The sequence below is a fragment of the Urocampus carinirostris genome, chromosome 13 (assembly GCF_059441175.1).
Source record: "Urocampus carinirostris isolate Australia breed hairy pipefish chromosome 13, RoL_Ucar_1.0, whole genome shotgun sequence".
NCBI classification, from domain to species: Eukaryota; Metazoa; Chordata; class Actinopteri; order Syngnathiformes; family Syngnathidae; genus Urocampus; species Urocampus carinirostris.
The window spans coordinates 35235290-35257717 of record NC_142361.1 but is presented as its reverse complement, the minus strand read 5'-3'; the positions used below and the strand labels follow the sequence as shown (position 1 = coordinate 35257717).

The following is a 22428-nucleotide window of genomic DNA, read 5'->3' as shown; positions in this document are numbered from 1 at the left end:
TAGTCCGCGGTGTATGCTGGGATTTATATACCGGCGTTTCATTGGCTAACCAATGTGTCAATCATCATTTGAATCGATCACTATTGGCTAAAGTTATTTCGGAGCCTCGGATAGGCCATAGGGCCGAAACAAACCCTGCAATTGGCCGAAAAAGATGTGTCAATCATCATTTGAATCGATCGCTATTGGCTAAAGTTATTCGGAGCCCCGGATAGGCTAGAGGGCCGAAACAAACCCTGCAATTGGCCGAAACAGATGTGTCAATCATCAGTTAAATCGATCGTTATTGGCTGAAGTTATTCGGAGCCTCGGATTGACTAGAGAGCCAAAACAAACCCTGCAATTGGCCGAGTTTAGCAATGGCGTAGCAAGCTTAGCAAGCTTGCTAAAGTACGCCATAAAGAAACATGTTTCATTAGTCTGTATTTGTAAATATTTTACTCTCCTGGATTTACTTCACTCACGGTTGTAAGAAGGCCATGATTGCGTATCATTATTGAACGTGAGAACTTAGGTAAGTTATGCGGCTTTATATTTTCCTGGTATCTTGTTTTAGAACGATCTTGATGTTGCTGTGATGAGTTGAGTGAATTAAACTCAATTCCAAGTGTTTATTGTCATATGCACAGTAAAGTTGCGAGCTAAAAAGAAAATAGAAACTAAGGAATGGTTGGCATTTCTTGAATCCCAAGACTTTAACCTTTTCTGCATCGTGTTTTTTTGCGTTTGTATATATCTCTCAGCTAACTCTCTGGTTCTGTGTACAAAATAGTGTAATAATAAGATACAATGCCTTTTCATGTCATTTATTTCACTGGTGGTCTAGTGGTAGGATTTGGCGCGCTCATTGCCGCAACCTGGGTTTGATTCCCGTGGCATCCAATGTTTTGTGATTGTTGTCAGCGATAGTTTTTGACTGTTTAATCCTTGCGCGAATACGGTAATATATTAACATGATATTTTGTGTATATAAAATGTGTATAATAAGGAAAAAACGCACGCCTCTCCTCCTATTGTTCGATTCCCATCTCACAGATTGCACTTAATTTGTTCGACTCAAGTTTTTCTCCTTTGATCCTTCTCCGGACACCACAGGTGTGCCCCAGGGCTCTGTCCTGGGGCCACTCCTCTTCAAAACCTCTCCTCCTAGGCTTTATCTTCCCGCAACGTCACCAAAACCCTCTCCCCACCACAACACACTTGTCCTTCAACAACTCCACTGGCTCCCGATCAATAAAAGAACATCCTGAAAAATCCTTCTGTACACCTATAAGGCCATCTTTCCAACCTCCTTCAAATTGCCACCCCATCGCGCGCCCTCAGATCTTCCTTCCCCATCCACATTACCACCGCCCGTCTCAGCTCAATGGGGACAGAGCTTTTAGCTGCTCTGCCCCCCCAGATCAGGAACTCATGACCACCTGATGTAAATTCTGCCACCCTGTCAAATCTGGACTTAAAACTTACACCTTCAGACTTGCCTATTCATACTAAAACAATGTTAACAGTACTTAGTTTTTTATTTTAATCTTATTTACATTTCTGCTTCGAGTTATTGACGTTACGGGTTTTTGTTTCATGAGACCATTAGAGATGACAAAAAAAAGGGCATGCTCATATTTACTGCTGTGCTGAAACAACATGGGAATGGGGGCTACGTAGCGTAAAATGTGAGCCCTAAATTCCTAGACGACACCGCCAGGGATACCATACTGCAGAGAATAGAGCCAGATTGCGACAAAGACGCGTATTTTGTGTTGTGATTGCCGGGGTAATGGATAATATTGAATTTGTTTGTTATCATCACTCGAGGATTAAAGGCAACTTTAGCGGCCTGACATTGATGCCCATGATTCGGAAAGAGAAGTGTGGCATTTTCGATCGACAACATCAAATGCAGTTCAATTCGGATGTATGAACTGAGGAGTTGATGTGTGGGTGAACATGTTTAAATATCGTGAAACGCTGTAAATATTGAGTAAAGTACTTTTAAAACTTTCATGTTGCTCTCTATGTATTACATGAATTCTGTTTTCAAAAACATCCAACTTATTTCTCTACAAGGGCATCCTAAATATTTGCAGATATCACCGTGGTGTTTTGTATTTAGACTGCATAAGTTGTGAAGAAATGATACCTAAAAAAGAGGATATTTAAAGCAAAATATTGCAAAAAAGTAGTGGCTTTTGTCCAGAATATTCGGTTGATTAGAAAACATACCATTTGTATGGCTTAAGTTAGATGAAAATAAGTTGAAAGGTTTCATGTACCAGGACACTGGAATGGAACAAAAGGTCCTTCCCCATCCTCTTCTTCCTCTTCCCCGTCGTTTTCATTATTCTCGTTGTCTTCGTTCTCCGTCTCGTTGCCCGCTTCGTGATCTTCGCGCCGCATGTTGACCACCCGATCGGCTCCGGAGAGACCGTTTTCCACGGCCCGCTTGCTCGCTCCTTTTACCGGAACCTCCGAGTCGCCGTTGGTCAACGTTCGAGAGTTTATCAGACGCTGCCTCTGCGGACACATGGTAGATGCATCGTTTTTGTGTCATATTGTTTTCTGTCATGTAGCAAAAGTGTGTTCTTTTATTCAATTGTTTTGGAGCTCATCTGTATTTATTTGCGGGGCAATTTCTAGTTTTATTGGGAAGAAGGGAAAGGATAGTACACACGATCCGTAGATCGCTGGTCGCGGGGAGCAGGTTGCTCAGACGCGGAAGTGGTATTCCGTGGCGAGCGATGGCAGTGTCGAGAGCGGAATAAACAAGTCAATAGACAGGGGAGGAAAAATCGTGGTCGAGATCAGAAAAAGGGGTCGGGGCTGGGAAACAGACGAGAATCAGAACAGGAGAGAGTCAGGGTCGAAAAGCTTGCCTAGCGTAAGCTGAGGTTCACAGACGGACTGACAACCGGTGAAAGGAAGACGGGGGTATAAAAAGGGACAGGGAGCCAATCAGCATCCGAGGCAGTTGGCACCAAAGGAGCAGACTCAGGTACCTCGGATCAGTAATCATGACAGCATGAAAGTGAATCCGTTATATTTTTGTTTTGTATGTTACAGTAAATGGGCGGCAAGGCAGCTGGGTGGTTAGCGCGCAGCCCCACAGTGTGGAAGTTCAGGGTTCAAGTCCAGCTACCACAGCCTCCCCGTGTGGCACTCCGGTTTCCCACATTCCCAAACAATGTTCCCTGTAATTTTCCAGGGGTCTGAGCGTTCACACAAAGTTGGTGAGCAACGCTTGAAACAACAGTGAGCAACAGCAATCCCTAGTGTGGCAACTAAATCATTATCAAACATGTCCAAAACTTGACATCACGTTACATTTTGCCGAGTTTTGCCGAAAAATTTTCATTTTTAAATGAATTGACTAATGTATTATTGCAAAGGTTGTACGGCCTATAAACGTCATTTGTTTTTACAACAATTCTTTCACAAGATTTCCATTTCTTTTTATTTCCTGATATATTTTGTCGCATAATATTAACATTTTGGGGGGCTTATTTAGTCGGTTGTAAGATACAGAACTGTACTTAATCACATTTTTTAGTGGAAGTACAATGTTGGCAACCAGATTGACTTGGTATAATTGGACATTATTTGAATGCAACACAAACATTTTTTTTCTATTCATTTTTAATTCCTTTAAAAAAAAAATCTCATTGTGTGGAGCCCATCCCAGCCATCTCCTGGCAGTGGGCAGGGGACACCCTGAACTGGTTGCCAGCCAGTCGCAGGGCACACAGGGACAGACAACTCGCTCGCTCATTCACACCTAGGGACAATTTTGACCGGCCAATTCACCTGACACTCATGTTTTTGGAATGTGGGAGGAAACCGGAGTGCCCAGAGGAAACCCATGCAAGCACGGGGAGAACATGCAAACTCCGCACAGGAAAGTTGGTAGCTGGATTTAAACCCATGACCACAGAACTGTGCCGCACAAGCGCTAATCAACCTTCTAGTATATATAATCATTATTTCTTTGCTATGTTTACCTCGCCAGGGTTGGGTAGGGTTACTTTAACTTGATTACTTTCAATTACTTTTGGATTACTCCAATACCGAATATGCTAATAAAAGACAAAAGAAACTAAATATGAATAAAATTACTAAATTTTGTGCAGGTTTGGGGAGTACACAGAACGGCAAAAAATGATGTTGGCAAGCTGTTTGGATTTATTTTCATTTTGTTTCTGTCGCATTTGATGTTAGTTTTGCCGGAGATCAAAGAGATCAAAGCCAGGAGAGAAAGCTTACCACGTGTTGAGAGTCATCATTTTATTCATATTTAGTTTATTTTGTCTTTTATTAACATATTTGGTATTGGAGTATTCCAAAAGTAATTGAAAACAATCCAGTTAAAGTAACCCTACCCAACCCTGATAGATAGATACATAGATAGCAGGGTTGGGTAGGGTTACTTTAACTGGATTACTTTCAATTACATTTGGATTACTCCAATACCGAATATGCTAATGAAAGACAAAAGAAACTAAATATGAATAAAATTACTAAATTTTGTGCAGGCTTGGGGAGTAACAAAATACACGGAACGGCAAAAAAGATGTTGGCAAGCTGTTTGGATTTATTTTCATTTTGTTTCTGTCGCATTTTATGTTAGTTTCGCCGGAGATCAAAGCCAGGAGAGAAAGCTTACCACGTGTTGTGAGTCATCATTTTATTCATATTTAGTTTCTTTTGTCTTTTATTAGCATATTTGGTATTGGAGTAATCCAAAAGTCATTGAAAGTAATCCAGTTAAAGTAACCCTATCCAACCCTGTACCTGGCACACGACTTGATTAAGCAGGAATCAAAACAACATGCCCCTTCAACACTGATTTAACATTGCTTGCCAATCAAAATGGTAAAAAAAACAAAACACTAAGGAACAATCTTCAATCAAGTGTGTGTTTTTGTTTTTAGTTACCTCAGTGATGAGCATCCGTGAGGCCATGGTGAGGCGAGTTCTCGGGGAGAAGTGGCTGGTGATCATGATTCTCATGCCCGCTTCGGAGAAGGAGAGCTGGTGGGGGTACGCCGAGAGCAGTTCGTCCACCATCAGCACCGACGTCTTCCTGTGGCGGTTTGCTTCGCACACACATGCAAATGTCGTAAATGGATTCGATCGGGGAGTAATAGACGGGGTACGCTCGACATTATGTTTGTATGAATAGCATTAGGGTTCTAATTAAGTCGGAGAACCGAGGTTGGGTTGACGAATGTGATTAGGAGAGCGTTTTGCACGGTGCTCGTAGTTCGGTGTGATCAGTTATGATGAGTACGGTAGACCCCCGGGATACTCAGTGTTCGTTTTACCTGTGAAAAGTGATGGGTCCCGGGGACTCGCATGCTCAAAAATCTATGGGTCCCAACAGAGATCTATGGCTCCCCAAAATTGAGTGTGCTCCATGCCCTTACAAACTGTCGTATTTTCCCTTACAAAATACAAAAAACATGTTTATTTATGTAGTTTAACATGTTATATTGTACATGTGTTTCCTTATATCATATATCCTGTTAATGAACATTTTGTTGTGAGACACTGAGTTGCTCGACATGAATGAGGTTTATTATAAAAAAGTTCAAAAATGAAGTCGCTTGGACGTTCACTGTAGAAGGAAAAAATAGATGCAAACATAATTAAGTAGAATAATACATTTTCTTATTCAAATTATGAATTCATTTTCTGCATTAAATTATTGTTCAGTAATATACTAGTTAAAAGGATAACCACAAACCTGTCTTTTTTCATTTTCTCCTTTTATACTTCCTTTTTTTCTTAACTTCTTTATACAACATCATCATTCGTAATATAATGCATCAAAGCAAGTGAGCCCTTTGAGAGCCGGCTCTCTTGAATGAGTTGAGCCGAAAAAGCCAGTTCTCTAAAAAGAGACGGACTACACAACTCGAACTGGAGATCGGCGTGCAGACGAAAACTCGAACCGCGAGACCAAAACAACAATGGCGGATCTGCCTGACGAAAAGTTTGGAGTGCGGTAAATATTTGTTAAAAAATCTCATCTCATCTCATTAGCCGTACCGCTTATCCTCATTAGGGTCGCGGGCGGGCTGGAGCCCATCCCAGCCATCTCCGGGCACTGGGCAGGGGACACCCTGAACTGGTTGCCAGCCAATCGCAGGGCACACAGGGACAGACAACTCATTCGCTCATTCACACCTAGGGACAATTTGGACCGGCCAATTCACCTGAAATGCATGTTTTTTGGAATGTGGGAGGAAACTGGAGTGCCCGGAGGAAACCCACGCAAGCACGGGGAGAACATGCAAACTCCGCACAGGAAGTCTGGAGCTGGATTTGCAAGGAACTTGCAGATATTGCGGACACAGAGTTGTCACCTACAAACTGGTCATTCATCTGACAAATAAGACGACTGGGAGGCCTGATGGACTGGCGGACCCTGAGATCATAACGGCTAGGTTGAGTACAAATAACCCGAGCTTGAGGGTCTGGGACAGTCAAGTCTAAACAGTCAAAATGATAATGACAATTTCGTGTCCCATAAATTGCGTCCCGGGGACGCACGTTGATTTGACACAATGCGTCCCCAGCAAAAATAATGCGTCTAGGACGCAGGGACACGGGCAAACGAGAACACTGGATACTGCGTGTCACGGTTGCCAGCTACCCGTTGACAGATTGACTTTCCGTCTATTTGAGCCCAGTGCTCTCTTTGTCAGTCCGTCAACGAACCTCTGCCCCGCAAGACGTGGGTTCTGACTCGGTCCTGTTTCCTGTTATTATTTCCTGTCTGGTATTGTTCCTGTTTATTTTGTCCTGTTTAATATCGGTTTCCAGTTTAATTCCCGTCTAGACCCACCCAGACTTCCACGTTCCGAGCAATCTACTCCCCGCGACCAACATTCTCCGGATCGAGTGTGCGCTCCTTTTCTCTTCTCCCCAATAAACTGTGAGTAACGTTACGCGATTGGGTTCTGCTTCCTGTTTTCCTGGTACCTGACAGACTCCAGAGCTACAAATTCCACAAAGTAGCATTTACCTTTTTTCAACAAAACAGCTGTAGCATCGGAGCCGTCATCAAGCTCGCCGTTATTCGCGGCTCCATTTCTAAAACTGGTAGAGTTTTTCTTTCTCCTCTCCAAAAACCGGACCACATGAGAGTTAAGTCTAGAAGGCAATCCGACAGTTAATAAAACCAAGCCATGGTAAATATTCCAAATAACATCAGACCCATTTCACTTACTTCATAATAAGAATATAGACGAAATACATCAGAATCAGCGTGAGTGCTTCCCACCTGTAAAGTACAATAAATTAAAATGATTGGCTGATATTGATTAGAAATGGTTACTGGTAGTCCAGAATAATTTTCCTGAGAGTAAAAAACACTCACCAGACCACTTTTTCATCGTATATGAACTGCAAAAACGAGACAAGGAATGGAAGAAAAATTGTGTTAGGTCATTGAAATACTGTGCATATTTTGACATTGATTTTCTAAGAAACTATGGTTGCGACAGCTTATGTTATTCATGCTTTCAGTTCATCCACATTTCTTCAGATAGGGGGCGCTCAGACAAAATATTTCACAAATACCCACAAAAACAAATTGCATAGTGTGACATCTGGAGATTTGGGTGGCCAGGACATGAGATCGTGATCATTCTGCCCAATCTATCTATCCATCTATCTATTAATCCATCTGTCTTACAGTGTTGTGTTCAGAAACTGTCTAACCCTGAGGCCCCATCCTGTTAGAACATGAAGTCACCAGACTCCTTCTCACTCAAATGATTAATTCACCAGTAAGTGATTCAGTTTTAGAAAATTTAAGCACAAAAAACGCCTTTAATGGTTGGGTAAATGCCAAAAACAGGTCTTAAAAGAAATAATAAATCAATTGCCCGACAAAACTGAATGTAATTAGCTTTAAAATATCAGAACTTTAATCTTACTAATATTCATAGTGAAGGAGATCAGATCAGATCCTACCTCTCAAATAAGACGCATTGTGTTAAATATGGTGAAATGACATCTGAGCCTTTTAGTGTTACCTGTGGTGTTCCGCAGGGATCAGTATTTGGCCCCCTTCGTTTCAGCATTTACATGCTTCTGTTAGGTGATATTATTCGCAAGTATAATATCTGTTTCCATTGCTACGCAGATGACACTCAACTATATCTTACGATGGAGGAATCTTCCCCACTTAACTAAAGAAATTTGGAGGCCCGCCTCACTAAAACGTTGGATGTCACTTAACTTCTTGCGCCTCAACCCTGAAAAGACCGAAATGTTCCAAAAAACTGCTCTGAATATTGATGAATGTAATATCACCCAGAGTTACTCTGTCAAAAACGTAGGTGTCACATTTGACCCCGATCTGTCCTTTCAAACACACGTGAAGAATATTACTAGAACAGCTTTCTTCCATCTTCTTAACATTGCTAAAATTCGCCCTAGGCTTTCCCAGTCCGATGCGGAGATGGTAATTAATGCTTTTGTTACCTCCAGTCTCAATTACTGTAATGTACTACTCTTCGGTCTCCCGAAGTCCAAAATCGAGACCCTGCAGCTGGTACAAAATGCTGCAGCGAGGCTTTTAACCAAGACAAGAAAGTTTGATCACATTACCCTCATTTTAGCTTAACTGCATTGGCTCTCTGTTAGCTTAGGATGTGATTTTAAGGTTCTGTTGGTATTATACAAAATAATGCATGGACTTGCTCCCTCAAATCTTTCAGATTTGATTTCCACCTATGTTCCGGTCCGGAGCCTTCGCTCTGAAAATGCTGGTCTACTAGTGATCCCAAGAGCCAAGAAGAGATCGGCAGGTTTGAGATTGTTCTTCATTTGAACGCTCTTCACCCTGAGAATTGATCTGCAACCTCAGTGGAAGTCTTTAAATCTAGGCTTAAAACAAACTTCTATTCTATAGCTTATGAATGACCTATATTTCATGTTGACAATACCTGTATATTAGTTATTGTTTCCTTGCCCTCATGTAGGTTTTAGATCAGGGGAATGGGTAATAATAGTCTGCGGTTTGCAATAGTCTGTGGTCTGTGCAGCCCTTTGAGACTCCCTGTGATTAAGGGCTATACAAATAAACATGACTTGATTCTTCGATTTTATTAACCCAATGTGGTCCATGACACAGAAAGTTTGCCCATCCCTGGTTTAGGGACTCTCCCATTGAGATGTTGGGACTAGATTCTTATACAACTCTACAGGATGTCACTACGACCTTATACCATTCCAATATTCAGTCTTTCCAGTGCCAGAGTAAGAATAACAATCATTGTTAATTTCATGTCCAGTACCATACCAGTCTACTGTTGACACAGACCTTTGCCTCTGGTTTCGGCTTTCTCCGGCCTGTTTGTCTATTCCTAAGAACATATCGTTACTGCTTATTTCATCCAACCAACTATGCATCTTTACAGATAGAACCCATCCGATCTACCTCCGGATAAAAGGCTTTTTTTACAGGACACTTTGTACACAACAGCAACCTTTTCACACTAATGTACACCAATGGCCAATTTAGACTCTGCAAGCAAACCAACATGCCTGCTTGGTATGTAGGAGGAGGATGGTGTAAATGCAAATCAGACTGATTATCTCACCAAGATGGCTCTCTTGAATGTGGGACTCGTATGCTAATACCCTCATTATCATAAAAGGTAACATGGATACTGGACTTCTCTGACAGTCACGTATATATATAAAAAAAAACATGTTTCCTAGTTGTTGTATCCCTTTGAAATATGCATTTAAGTGTGTCTTTTGAAGCAGTAAATTACCACGATGAGTGCAGAGATAGAAAGAGTGTAGTATGTGGAGTCTCTGAGGAGAGGCCAGCAGGAAAGATGGATGGTCTGTGAAAACAACACCAGAAAAATCAGTCAAAATATTGCGTCTTACTACAGGGTAGAATAAAGAACTACTGGATACATTTCCGCTTAAATGCTATCCTATCACTTGGCTATACTGTGGTACCTCTTTATATTGTAAGGTTTTAAAATGTATCAAACTGAAATCCGACTCCTAATTCCTTACAGTTGGAGTGTATTCAGAAGTCGGAGAAGTTATTGAGCCGAGTAGAGTCCACATATTAATTTAATTTATTTATTTAATTAAATTTATTAGCCGAATCCAATAGTTGAATACATCTTTCTTCCTCGCTAATTACAATCGTGTGCTTTTATGACACATGGCGATCAAATGAGCCCCATGACCAAGCCTCTGGCTGATTGGTCCGCGCCATCCTTGATGCAAATATCCCAATCGTCCTTCGAAACATTGGGAGGAGGGTGATCACCCTTGCCCCCAGGCGAGGTGATTAAGTCAAGCGAGGTGATTAAGTCATTGTTCTCTACACAAACAGAATTACAAAGACACATTCCAAAGGAAATGAGGTTTCGACACCTTTCTAAAGAAATGTACTCAAGGCTGAGGTGACACAAAGAAGGAGAAGTATTTTTGAGTATAAGTGGAATAAAACAGCTTATAAAATAGTATACAACTTCATTATGAACACTTCTAAACACAAGAATTTCGATATACGAGTTTTATTTACAACGATAATCTTATACGAAGGAAAATCCAGTTCACAACCAGTCCCAGAGTCTACCACTAGAGACCGCTTGAGACCACTCACTGCTCGTGACCGCCCACCAGTATCAGCTTGCTCCAGTTTGTGCAGGCAAAAAAATAAGAATACTGGAGTTCATTTAAAGTTTCAGTAACTTTAAGTGTACTGTACAGTGAAAGGTTACATATCATCAATGGTTTCTCGATATCATACCTGCCATTTTCAGCCAATTGCTTCCCGTATTATGGGTTGCAATTCCCCTTATTAAGCGATAAACAAAATTCTGCAGCCAGGCCTTTAACTAAAACAAAAAAGTTTGATCACATTACTGCGGTTTTAGCTAACCTGCATTGGCTCCCTGTTAGCTTAAAATGTGATTTAAAGGTTCTGTTGGTATTGTACAAAATCATGCACAGACTTGGTCCCTCATATTTCTAAGATTTAATGTCCACCTATGTTCTTGTCCAGTCTTCTCTCTGAAAATGCTGGACTACTCATGATCCCAAGAGCCAAGAAGAAATCTGCAGGTTCGAGAGTGTTCTCCATTTTGGACCTGGTGCAGTGGAATGCTCTGGCCTCTGAGATTCGAACTGTAACCTCAGGGAACTTGTCCAAGTCTAGGCTTAAAACACACTTACATTCTATAGTTTATGAATGACCTATATTTTATGCTGACAATATCTGTGTATTGTTTGTTATTGCAACATCCACTTCAGCCTAGTCATCCTGGAAGGGGGATTACCTCATGCGCGGTCATTTCTCAAGGTTTCTTTATTTCATTCATGTTGAGGTTTTCGAGTTTTACCTTGCCCTCATGCTAGTTTCAGATCAGGGGATGTTGTCATAAAAGTCTGTAGTATGCAATAGTCTGTGGTCCGTGCAGCCCTTTGAGACTCTTTGTGATTAAGGGCGTCACTAATAAACATGACTTGAAACCTTACAAACATAACGTGGCACCTATTTACTCACAGCAAGACAGACTATGTAGAATACCAAAACAATATTAGCAATCTACAATGACATTGTCGTCTGCTACCAGTGACTGAGATGATCCGAAATCATCCGCAAGACTAGATCGATCTTTATTAAAAAAAAAAAAAATCCAGTTTAGGGATTGTTATCCAGCGTACACAATTTGAAAAGATGAAATAAAACATAGAAAATATGGGAAAGATGCATAAGTTGATAGGTGTTATTTTAGTCACTCTTCCTTGCAAACCTCCCAATTCTTAAGCCAACTCTCTCCATGCTTAAGTTCTCATAACAAACTCACATTTTATTTAGTTTACAGCAATGGTTCCCAACCTTTACAGATTGGCTCCACCTTGGCTCCCCCGAGAATTCGTAGTTCATCACACAGAACAGAATTGGAGTCTTGGAAGACTTCAACAACTGTGAATAGAAACGTCTCAGGCAGTTTTCCTTTGACAGCCATCTAACTTCTGTGTGCAACACTAGACTTTCAAACTCTTCATCATTATCAGTGCACAGTTGTCAAAACAGTCGGGAATTGAGGGCATGTGCCTTGATTTTATTTATTCCTGTGATAACAGTACTCCTTGATTTGTGTAGTCTAACACTTTGGACTTTTCCTGTGGTGAGGGGCCCTCTCCCTCTGGGGAGGTGTGAGAATTCTCCCACCGTGGTCTGCTGCGTGTCGTAAGAGACGACTAAAGTGGAGGGAGCAAGGGGACTGGGGATCCTCTCCTCTCTATCTCTAATCCCTTAAAGACAGCAAGGCAAAGAAAAGGGGGCGGGAGACCGAAAAGTCCCGCAAAGCCTAGTTATAGGGTCACTAAATATGAGAGGATGTGGAAGTAAAGCGACTGAGTGGAAGAAAGAGATCGGAAGGATGATGACTAAAAGGAAGGTTGCTAAATATAGTGGAAGCTAGAGATCTTGTTGGTGATAGGAATGAGTAGAGAGATGTTGTGAAAGGATAGTGGGAGGTTTAGATGTGTTCTAAGGGATGGGCACCTGTATGACGCGGCAGGGGTAAACCAGTAAAAGCTGCTGTTGAACAGAAGAGTGTGTCGTGTCACCCTGACCCGAGTGACACGGCCGCTTTCTTGTGTCCCGTTTCATCTGGACGGACGAAAGCGAGACCAACTTGGGTGCCGAGGTGCTTAACTTGTTTGGGTGTTTGGGCATTTGGGTTGGTCATGGTCCCCAAATTTTTGTGTGTGTTTTTTGTTACTTTTTCCCTTTTGTTAATTATCTTTGTTTTTGTATGCGTTTGTCTTGCTGTCGGTAACCCCTCTCAAGGGTAGATAGATAGATAGATAGATAGATAGATAGATAGATAGATAGATAGACCACTTCGGACTGCTGCCCCCCTACTGCCCCCTTCTTCCTCACCGCCCCCAGGGGGGCAGTACTGCCCACTTTGGAAAACCACTGGTTTATAGCCTCTATTTATCTTATTACTGTATTTTCTAATGTTTAATCACTATTTGAATGTGCTTTGAGTGATCAGAAAGAATTATAGTTACTTAGGGTTCACTTTTTGGGAGGACAGGAACAGACCAATTAGCTTTTAATGATTTCATATTGGGAAAATTCGCTTGTTACACAAGCAATTCGAGCTACGAGCAATATCTCGGAACGAATTAAGCTCGTAGGAAGAGATACCACTGTATAGTAGTATAATATCATATGCTGACTGATACAAAATAAACATATTTTCATGTAACGGATGAGTCCAGTTGAGTAACACGCTCTCAAAGCACTGACGGTACATTGCTAACAAGATCAGCAGAACTCTGCGTTGCTCTTGCATAATAAGTCATCTAAATCGGAAAAACATTCTTCCAGGGATGTTTCTCCGCTGCTCGCGGGATTAAAGGGGAATAGAGGGACAAGCAGGATTTTCTGGTTTATAACACGGAATGGAGCTGAGAATATTTTTTCCCTATTTGCATTAGTTCAAGAAGTAACAATTCAAAGTTATTTGCCAAATGAGAAAACAAAAAGACACTTTTTGCAGATTAGATTGTCATGATTACTGATGTGAGGCACATGAGTCTTCTTCTTTGGCGCTGATTGGCTGCCTATCTCTTTTTAAACCCCTGTTTTCCTGTCACCCGTTGTCAGTCCGTCTGCGAACCTCAGCCCACGCTAGGCAAGCCCTTTCGACCCTGACTCTATCCTGTCCTGATTCCCCCGGCGCCGACCGCTTTTCTGAACTCGTTTACGTTTCTGCTCCACCGTCCCGGCCATCGATCTGTTCTTCCGCCGCTCTTGATACTGCCTTCGCTTGCCACGGAAGTGCCACTTCCGCGTTCCGAACGTTCTGCTAGCTATGACCGACGATCACTTTTGGAAGATGAGCTTCAATAGTTAGGCAACTTCTCCTCCGTGGTAGAAAGTGGCATAAATAGCGATCCAACCATTTTCTCAACCGCATCAGGCTTTCTTTTTCCACTTTCATTTCAAAATGTCTCGCCTCTTCTTTAAACTTTACACTAACCATATTGAACGGATGCAGGAGGTATTAAACTATTAAAATGTCAAAGTACGGTATGTTTGGGTGCAAGCCTTTTTCTCCTTCTAAATAAAGCTGAGTAAAACGAACGCGAGTGGGTCCTGTCTCCGTTTCTGGTACCTCACATAGATTTACTTTCCCCAGACTATTTCTCCTTGAGGACATTGACCTCCTTGATCATTTTTGGGAGGACGGAGGAAGGCTTCTTTTTTCATCCTTTTGGAAATTTGGGAATGACTTTTTGGACTCGTTTTAAAAGTCTTTGCCCTGATCTTGAACTGTCTTCGGGGAGCAATTCAGAAGATGAATGTGATGCCTCAAAGTGGGCTTGATTGCTTTACAAATGAGCAGAGTGGAATGGACACTCTTGTTTTTTTTCTCCTCAGAGATCCGTTTGAGCATTATCTTCAGTTTGTCTTTTTTATGAAATTGTAAATGATTTTCTCATTGACCTTGAAAACTACTCACCTTTTACAGTGTAATTATGAAGATGAAACGTCCCTGTTTGGTGCAAAACACGGATACTCAAAGAGATGAGGACAGAGGGGACCGAGAAATGCTCTCAAGGTTAATTGATTTTTCAAATAAACGGAGAAAGGAGATTTCAAGTTTATGGTTTATAGAATTTGTTGAGACTACATTTCTGTGTAGTAATCCCCGAGGCTAGTGCCCCCTTGCTCTTCAAGTCACCACTCATCAGTTTTCTCCTTCTCGGACATTATGCGGTCCTTGAGGACCACCTTGAGTTCTATATATTGAATTGTTGATACAATGCTGCAAAACAGATTTTCTTCCTTCTCAAGGCTCAAAGATTTCAAATGCATACGATCTTCTGGTTGGTTATTATTAATCCAGAGACATGTTAATATGCTCTCTAGTGACTGTATTTTCCTATACTTCTAACGTATATGTCATATATTTTTCATACATAAGGCGCACCAGATTATAAGGAACATGAAATTGAGACGACAATAAAAGCTACTGGCGGCGCAGTGGTTAGCGGGTGTGCTGCACAGTTCTAAGGTCTTGGGAACCTCCTGTGTGGGTTCAAATCCAGCTACCGGACTTACTGTGCGGAGTTTGTATGTTCTCCCTGTGCTTGCGTGGGTTTTCTCCAGGCACTCCGGTTTCCTCCCACATTCGAAAGACATGCATTTCAGGTGGATTGGCCGGTCCAAATTGTCCCTAGGTGTGAATGAGCGAGCGAGTTGTCTGTCCCTGTGTGCCCTGCGATTGGCTGGCAACCAGTTCGGGGTGTCCCCTACCCACTGCCCGATGATTGCTGGGATGGGCTCCAGCACCCCCGCGACCCTACTGAGGACAAGCGGTGCAGCTAATGAGATGAGATAAAAGCTACTGTGTTTATTCGTGTAAAACCGTTGGGCTCTTTATAAACTTACGGCATATAATAATGCAATGATTATTCAGGCGACCACCAGCGGTACAGATGACATACGAAAAGTCATTGGAGCTCATCTCATTATCACACTATTTTTATGATTCTAGAAACAATGATTGTCGTAGCGCATTCTGATATTTTAAGCAGTCTCTTTACTTCTTCACCTGTGAGTGTATGTTTAAATGTGTATGTACATAAAAGAGCATTTATAGTACTTGAAATACTTTCTGTTTTCTGTTTCTGTCTTTCACAACGTTAATGACGTCAGTACTCACATAAATCGGGGTCTGATAATGGAAGCTATGTACGGCTATGTTTCAACTCACTTGGTAGATAAAAATGAAGGAATTAATTTTACCGGTCATTAAATTAAGACATGATGTGTTAAGTATAGAATAACTCTTTACCAATATGCAGGTTTGAGAAACTAAAAGAAGTTATAAACATGTTATTAAACCAGACAGGGACAATTTGAAACGCTAAAGAAAGCTTAATATTTTATCTTACTTAAGCACATTCTCCCTTTCCTTTCTTCTTTGGTTCACTCAAGGCTAACACATCAACCTTACTTTGAGTCATCATCCTTCCTATCTCCTCTTTCTTCCACTCAGTCGCTTTACTTCCACATCCTCTCACATTTAGTGACCCTATAACTAGGGTTTGCAAGACCTTTCAGTCTTCCGTCCCCCTTCCTTTGCCTTGCTACTTTTTTTTTGTTTTTCGCTACTTTCCTCTTTTTCTTTTCTTTGTTTTTGTGTATGTGTTGGTCCTGCTGTTGGTCAGCCCTTTTGAGGGATATGACCAGGGTAGATAGACTTAAGCAAATGTATGAACCGGACACCCGTTGGATGGTTATAAGCAGTGTATATACTCTCCCCAAATACAATTTAGTGACATTGTTAAAGGTAAACAAAACAAAAAAAGAAAGATAAAATGCCATTGATGTGCTAATCTCGCCTGATCTCTTGAAAACCTGTACTGAATTATTGCTTAATAAATAAATATATAGATACAATACATAACTTGAAACATTAAACCTTCTCTTTGTAGTGTCTCTCTGTATCTATTTTTGCTTTATGCAAAATACACAACTGTGTTTTGCGTTGTTTATGCGGACAGCCGTAGTCATCCATGTTATGTAATTCTCAAAAGAGGCTTCAAAAGAAATTTATGTATCTGTTGAGGGAAGGTTTTGCTTTTTCACCTCACCGAAGACAAAAATACGGCCGATATGTACTTTGAAATGTATGAATAAAGCCAAATTATTTTCATGTTAAAATGCGCTTTACTTATTATATTGCCATACTCAACGTACTGTGCAGACGTTTGGGGCAATAATTACAAAAGTTTACTCTATCCCTTGTTTGTACTCCTAAAACGGGCATTAAGAATTATACATAAGGCAGGATACTGTGATCATACCAATATCCAATTTCTGCTGTCCAAATTATTAAAACTATTTGATCTAGTGGACTTCTCCACTTCCCAACTACAGTATTTTCCGCACTATAAGGCACACCTAAAAGCCTTTATTTTTTTCAAAAGCTGTCCATGCGCCTTATAATACAGTGCGCCTTATATATGGATCAATATTAAGTCGCAAAGTCTTGCCTAATAGATTTTCCCCCGAAGGCGAAGTAGTCCACGGTGTATGCTGGGATTTATATACGGGCGTTTCATTTCCTAACCAATGTGTCAATCATCATTTGAATCAGTCACTATTGGCTAAAGTTATTCGGAGGTAAAGGGGGCGGATCCTTTTTATCCTTTACAGGCTCGCATAGGCTAAAGGGGCAAAACAAAGCCTGCAATTGGCCGAAAAAGATGAATGTGAATCACAAGTTGGGTTGCACTACGGCATAGAGAAAACATTTTTTACTATTCTGTATTTGTAAATATTTTACTCTCCTGAATTTACTATACTCACGGTTGTAAGAAGACCATGGTGACGTATCATTATTGAACGTGATGGCTGCAACAGAACTTAGGTGAGCTATGCGGCTTTATATTTTCCCTGTATTTTGCTTTAGAACGATCTTGATGTTTCTGTGATGAGTCTATTTTTAAACTAAATTCAATTCAAAGTGTTTATTGTCATATGCACAGTAAAGAACCCCGTTTCCCTGCACAATAAAATTCTTACTTTGCTGTCCACACAGTTGCCAGCAAAAAAATAAAATGGAAACTAAGAAATGTTTGGCATTTCTTGAATCCCAAGACTTTAACCTTCCGAATGATATTTGGAACGATGCATTTGAGTGATCGGTGACATCGTACAGACACTGTTTCCGTACATGTCTGAAACACGTATTTGCTTCTTTGCAAGCTTTCGGAATGTTAAGGGGGTAATAAATTTGACTAAACTATCTGACTGTTTTGTCGACGTTCCCATTGTAGCGCCTTATCATCCGGTGCGCCTTATGTATGGAAAATATAGGACCAAAAACTTTTTTTTGGGGGTGAGCCCTATAACCCGGTGCGCCTTATAGTGCGCAAAATACAGTACTATTCAAGGTAAACAAAGATATACTGCCAGAGAACATACAAAATTATTCACACAAAAAGAAGGAAGCTACAACTCGAGGGAATGTAGTAACTTTAAAATCCAACCGGTGAGAACTACCAGGAAAAGTATGTGTGTGTCTGTATATGGAGTTAAACTTTGGAACACATTACAGGAAGAGCTCAAAAAATTTCCAAGTATTCACCTGTTCAAATGCAGATACACAAAAACAATTTTTGCAAAGAACAGAGAGGAAGAAAATGGCGTCTTATACGGACCCTGTATTTGTGTTTTTCAGGCCTGTCACTAAGAAATTATTTTTACTATTGGTGTCATTGTTCGACCAGAATTGAATTTAAATTAACCCGGACGTTTTGTGAGAGTCGTGAGGTAAGAGTCAATGCAACATGGAGACACTGATACCAGCCATGCTAAAAATAAAACGTGTTTTTCCTAAATGTCGTATAAAAAGTCAACCTAAATATCGCATATGCATTAATCAAATGATTTAATGACTAGTCATAACTATGTACCTACCTGAATAGCGAATATTCCACATACGCCAATAATGCAGAGGATATTGAATACAGCTGATCCCACAATGGTGCCGACTCCAACATCACCTTTAGTAATAAACACTCCTGCAAAGCAGATAATAATAATAATAATTTCCTTGTATTGTCATTCTGTGTAACAATGTACACAGAACAAAATGTCGATTGCACCTGACCCGTTGTAGCGAGCCGATGCAGCCGCAGCCAACAGAGGGCGCCGCCGACCACTTTTAAGTCTTTTAAGTCTTAGGAATGACTCGGCCGGGGCGCGAACCACCGACCTCCCAGTCTCAAAGCGGGCGCCCTACCATCTAGGCTACTGAGCTGGTATGTATATGCTATAACTATTTGACATCAAACATGCATTCATAGACTACATTCTGTTTCTGAGGGATCAACCTGAAGCTTATACAAAAGAGATGATCTTATTGTTTTTATTTCATAGATCATAGATATGGTAAATCAATTGCCTTGCTTCTTTGAATGTTATGTCTATAGTTGCAACTATAATATACAGATTGAGATTACCTACCTAACTACCTCTTACCTACCCGTCATATCCACCAATCTACATAGTCATTTACATACCCAACCTGACAAGGCTTTTGAAATTCCAGAATACCAATCTAGCTATCCACCTTCCAATCTATCTACCTACCTACCTACCTATCCACCAAACCACCCATCCACCCACCCAACCACCTACCTACCTACCTATCCATCTCCTTTCCACTCTAATCATCTATCAACCTCCTTGTCTATCCATCTACCTCCTACACATCTATCTATTCACCCATCCATCCATGCATCCAAACCTACAAACCCACCTACATACTTACCCATCTACCATCTACATACCCATCTACCTATCCACCTACCTACTTTCCTACCTACATACTTAATTAGAACCTTTATCTTCTCTGTTCCTTTATATTGTGTAAATTATAACCTTATCTTCTTTGTTCCTTTATCTTCTTTGTTTTCTTTTATCCTCACTGTTAAATGTGAAACTGGAGTGCCACGTCCAATTTCGTTCTCACAATATGTTCAACCCATTTTGTAACAATGACAATAAAGGTCTATTCTATTCTATTCTATTCTATTCTGTTCTATTCTATTCTATTCTACTTAGATACATACCTACCCATCTTTGTTCCCATCTATTTATCATCCACCTCCTTGTCTATCCATCTACTTACCTGCACATCTATCTATTTACCCATCTCGCTATCTACCTATCCATCCATCCACCCTCCCACCAACCCATCTATCCACCCATCCAAGCCTATCAACCCACATACATACATAACCTTCTACCATCTAACTATCAATCAATCTATCTACCTACCCATCTCCTTTAGCATCTAATCATCTATCCACCTCCTTGTCTATCCAGCTACCTACCTACCCATCCATCTATGTACCCATCCAACTATGTACCCATCTATTTATTTACCTACCCATCCATCCATGCATCCAAACCTACCAAACCACATGCGTACCAATCAATCTACCATTTACCTACTCAACAATCCATCTATTTACCTATTCCATTTATTCTTATACTTACCTACCAACCGACCGACCGACTAACCTACCTACCTACCTACCTACCTACCTACCTACCTACCTACCTTCCCATCTCCTTTTTCATCTATTCATATATCCCCCTCCTTGTCTATCCAGCTACCTACCTACCCATCTATCTATGTACCCATATATCTATGTACCCATCTATCTATTTACCTACCCATCCATTAATCTATTCATCTAAACTTACCAACCCACCTGCGTACCTATCAATCTACCATCTACCTACTCATCTATCCATCTACATACCTATCCAATCTATTCTTATATTTACCTACCTACCTACCTACCTACCTACCTACCTACCTACCTACCTACCTACCTACCTACCTACCTACCTACCTACCCATCTCCTTTTTTATCTATTAATCTATCCACCCCTTTGTCTATCCAGCTACCTACCTACCTACCCATCTATCTATGTACCCATATATCTATGTACCCATCTATTTATTGACCTACCCATCCATCCATCCATCCATTCATCAAAACCTACCAACCCACATGAGTACCTATCAATCTACCATCTACCTACTCATCTATCCATCTATTTACCTATCCAATCTATTCTTGTACCTACCTACCTACCCATCTCCTTTTTCATCTATTAATCTATCCACCTCTTTGTTTATCCAGCTACCTACCTACCCATCTATCTATATACCCATATATCTATGTACCCTTCTATCTATTTACCTACCCACGCATCCATCCATTCATCCAGACCTATCAGCCCATGCTTACCTATCAATCTACCATCTACCTACTCATCTATCCATCTACTTACCTATCCAAACTATTCATATACTTACCTACCTACTTATCTACCTACCTACATACCTACATACCAACCTATCTCCTTTTTCATCTATCCACCTCTTAGTCTATCCAGTTACCTACCTACCCATCTATCTATCTACCCATCTATTTACCCATCAATCTACCTACCTAAAGTAACTATCATGTAAGGGTTCTGGAAACCATAACCATATTTTAAATGAATTAAGATATGTACCAATGACACTTTGGTATTTGCTTGAAAGCATGCACCAAACTATTTCCATCATGCATTATTAAACACCTCTTGAAGGTTTTAAACAGCTACCTGCGTGTTGTGTGATTTAATTATTGTCACTTAACTCACTGTGAATAATGACGCCATTTTAAAAATGAATTTGAGAAGTACCGGATGTACTGATGATGTGCGCTTGTGTGTGAACCTCACCTATAACCGAAGTGAAGAGTTCAGGCGCTGAACTTCCTGCAGCCATGAAGGTTGCCCCTGCGACATCCTCACTCAGATGAAGGCGCTAGTGAAAAAGGAAACCCGTATAAAAGTAAGAGAGAAGAGATTATTTTTCCCCAGTACCGTATTTTCCACACTATAAGGCGCACCGGGTTATAGGGCGCACCCTGAAAAAATTGTTTTTGGTCCTATATTTGACATACATAAGACGCACCGGATTATAAGGCGCTACAATGGGAACATGGACAAAACAGTCAGATAGTTCAGTCCAACTTATTACCCCCTTAACATTCCCAACGCTTGCAAAGACGCAAATACGTGTCGAGAACACGTGCGGATGCGGTGTCCGTACGATGTCACTCAAATGCATCGTTCCATCATTCGGAAGGTTAAAGTCTTGGGATTCAAGAAATGCCAACCGTTCCTCAGTTTCTATTTTCTTTTTCGCTCGCAACTTTACTGTGCATATGACAATAAACACTTGGAATTGAGTTTAATTTAAAAATAGACACTCCATTCCATCCATGATCTGCAGCGCTTATCACAGAAACATCGAGTTCACTGAAACAAGATACAGGGAAAATATATAGCCGGAGTAGCTCACCGAAGTCGTTGTGTTCAATAATAATGTGCAACCATGGTCCTCTTATATCCGTGAGTGTATTAAATCCAGGAGAGTAAAATATTTACAAATACAGTACAGAATAGTAAAATACTGTTTTCTCTATGCCGCCAACCCAACTTGCTATTCACATTCATCTTTTTCGGCCAATTGCAGGCTTTGTTTTGCCTCTTTAGCCTATGCCAGCCTGTAAATGACAAAAAGGATCCGCCCCCTTTACCTCCGAATAACTTTAGCCAATAGTGATCGATTAAAATGATGATTGACACATTGGTTAGCCAATGAAACGCCGGTAAATAAATCCCAGCATACACCGCGGACTACTTTGCGTTCGGGGGAAAATCTAGTCGGCGGCTGCTGCATTAGTTGCAAGACTTTGCGACACACCATTGATCCATATATAAGGCGCACTGTATTATAAGGCGCATGGTCAGCTTTTGAAAAAAATAAAGGC

General features: G+C 40.9%; 1 protein-coding gene across 1 annotated transcript in view; it reads right to left on the bottom strand.

Moving 5' to 3' along the window:
* slc24a3 (solute carrier family 24 member 3) overlaps positions 1-22428 on the bottom strand; it is a 131797-nt gene that overhangs the window by 11847 nt on the left and 97522 nt on the right. The window contains exons 5-12 of the mRNA XM_088351433.1: positions 21332-21416; positions 18500-18603; positions 9786-9860; positions 7376-7401; positions 7226-7279; positions 7022-7149; positions 4927-5087; positions 2271-2511 (exon numbers count right to left, since the gene is read on the bottom strand). Coding sequence (XP_088207559.1) covers positions 2271-2511; positions 4927-5087; positions 7022-7149; positions 7226-7279; positions 7376-7401; positions 9786-9860; positions 18500-18603; positions 21332-21416 — 874 coding nt within the window. The remainder of the gene's footprint in view (positions 1-2270; positions 2512-4926; positions 5088-7021; positions 7150-7225; positions 7280-7375; positions 7402-9785; positions 9861-18499; positions 18604-21331; positions 21417-22428) is intronic.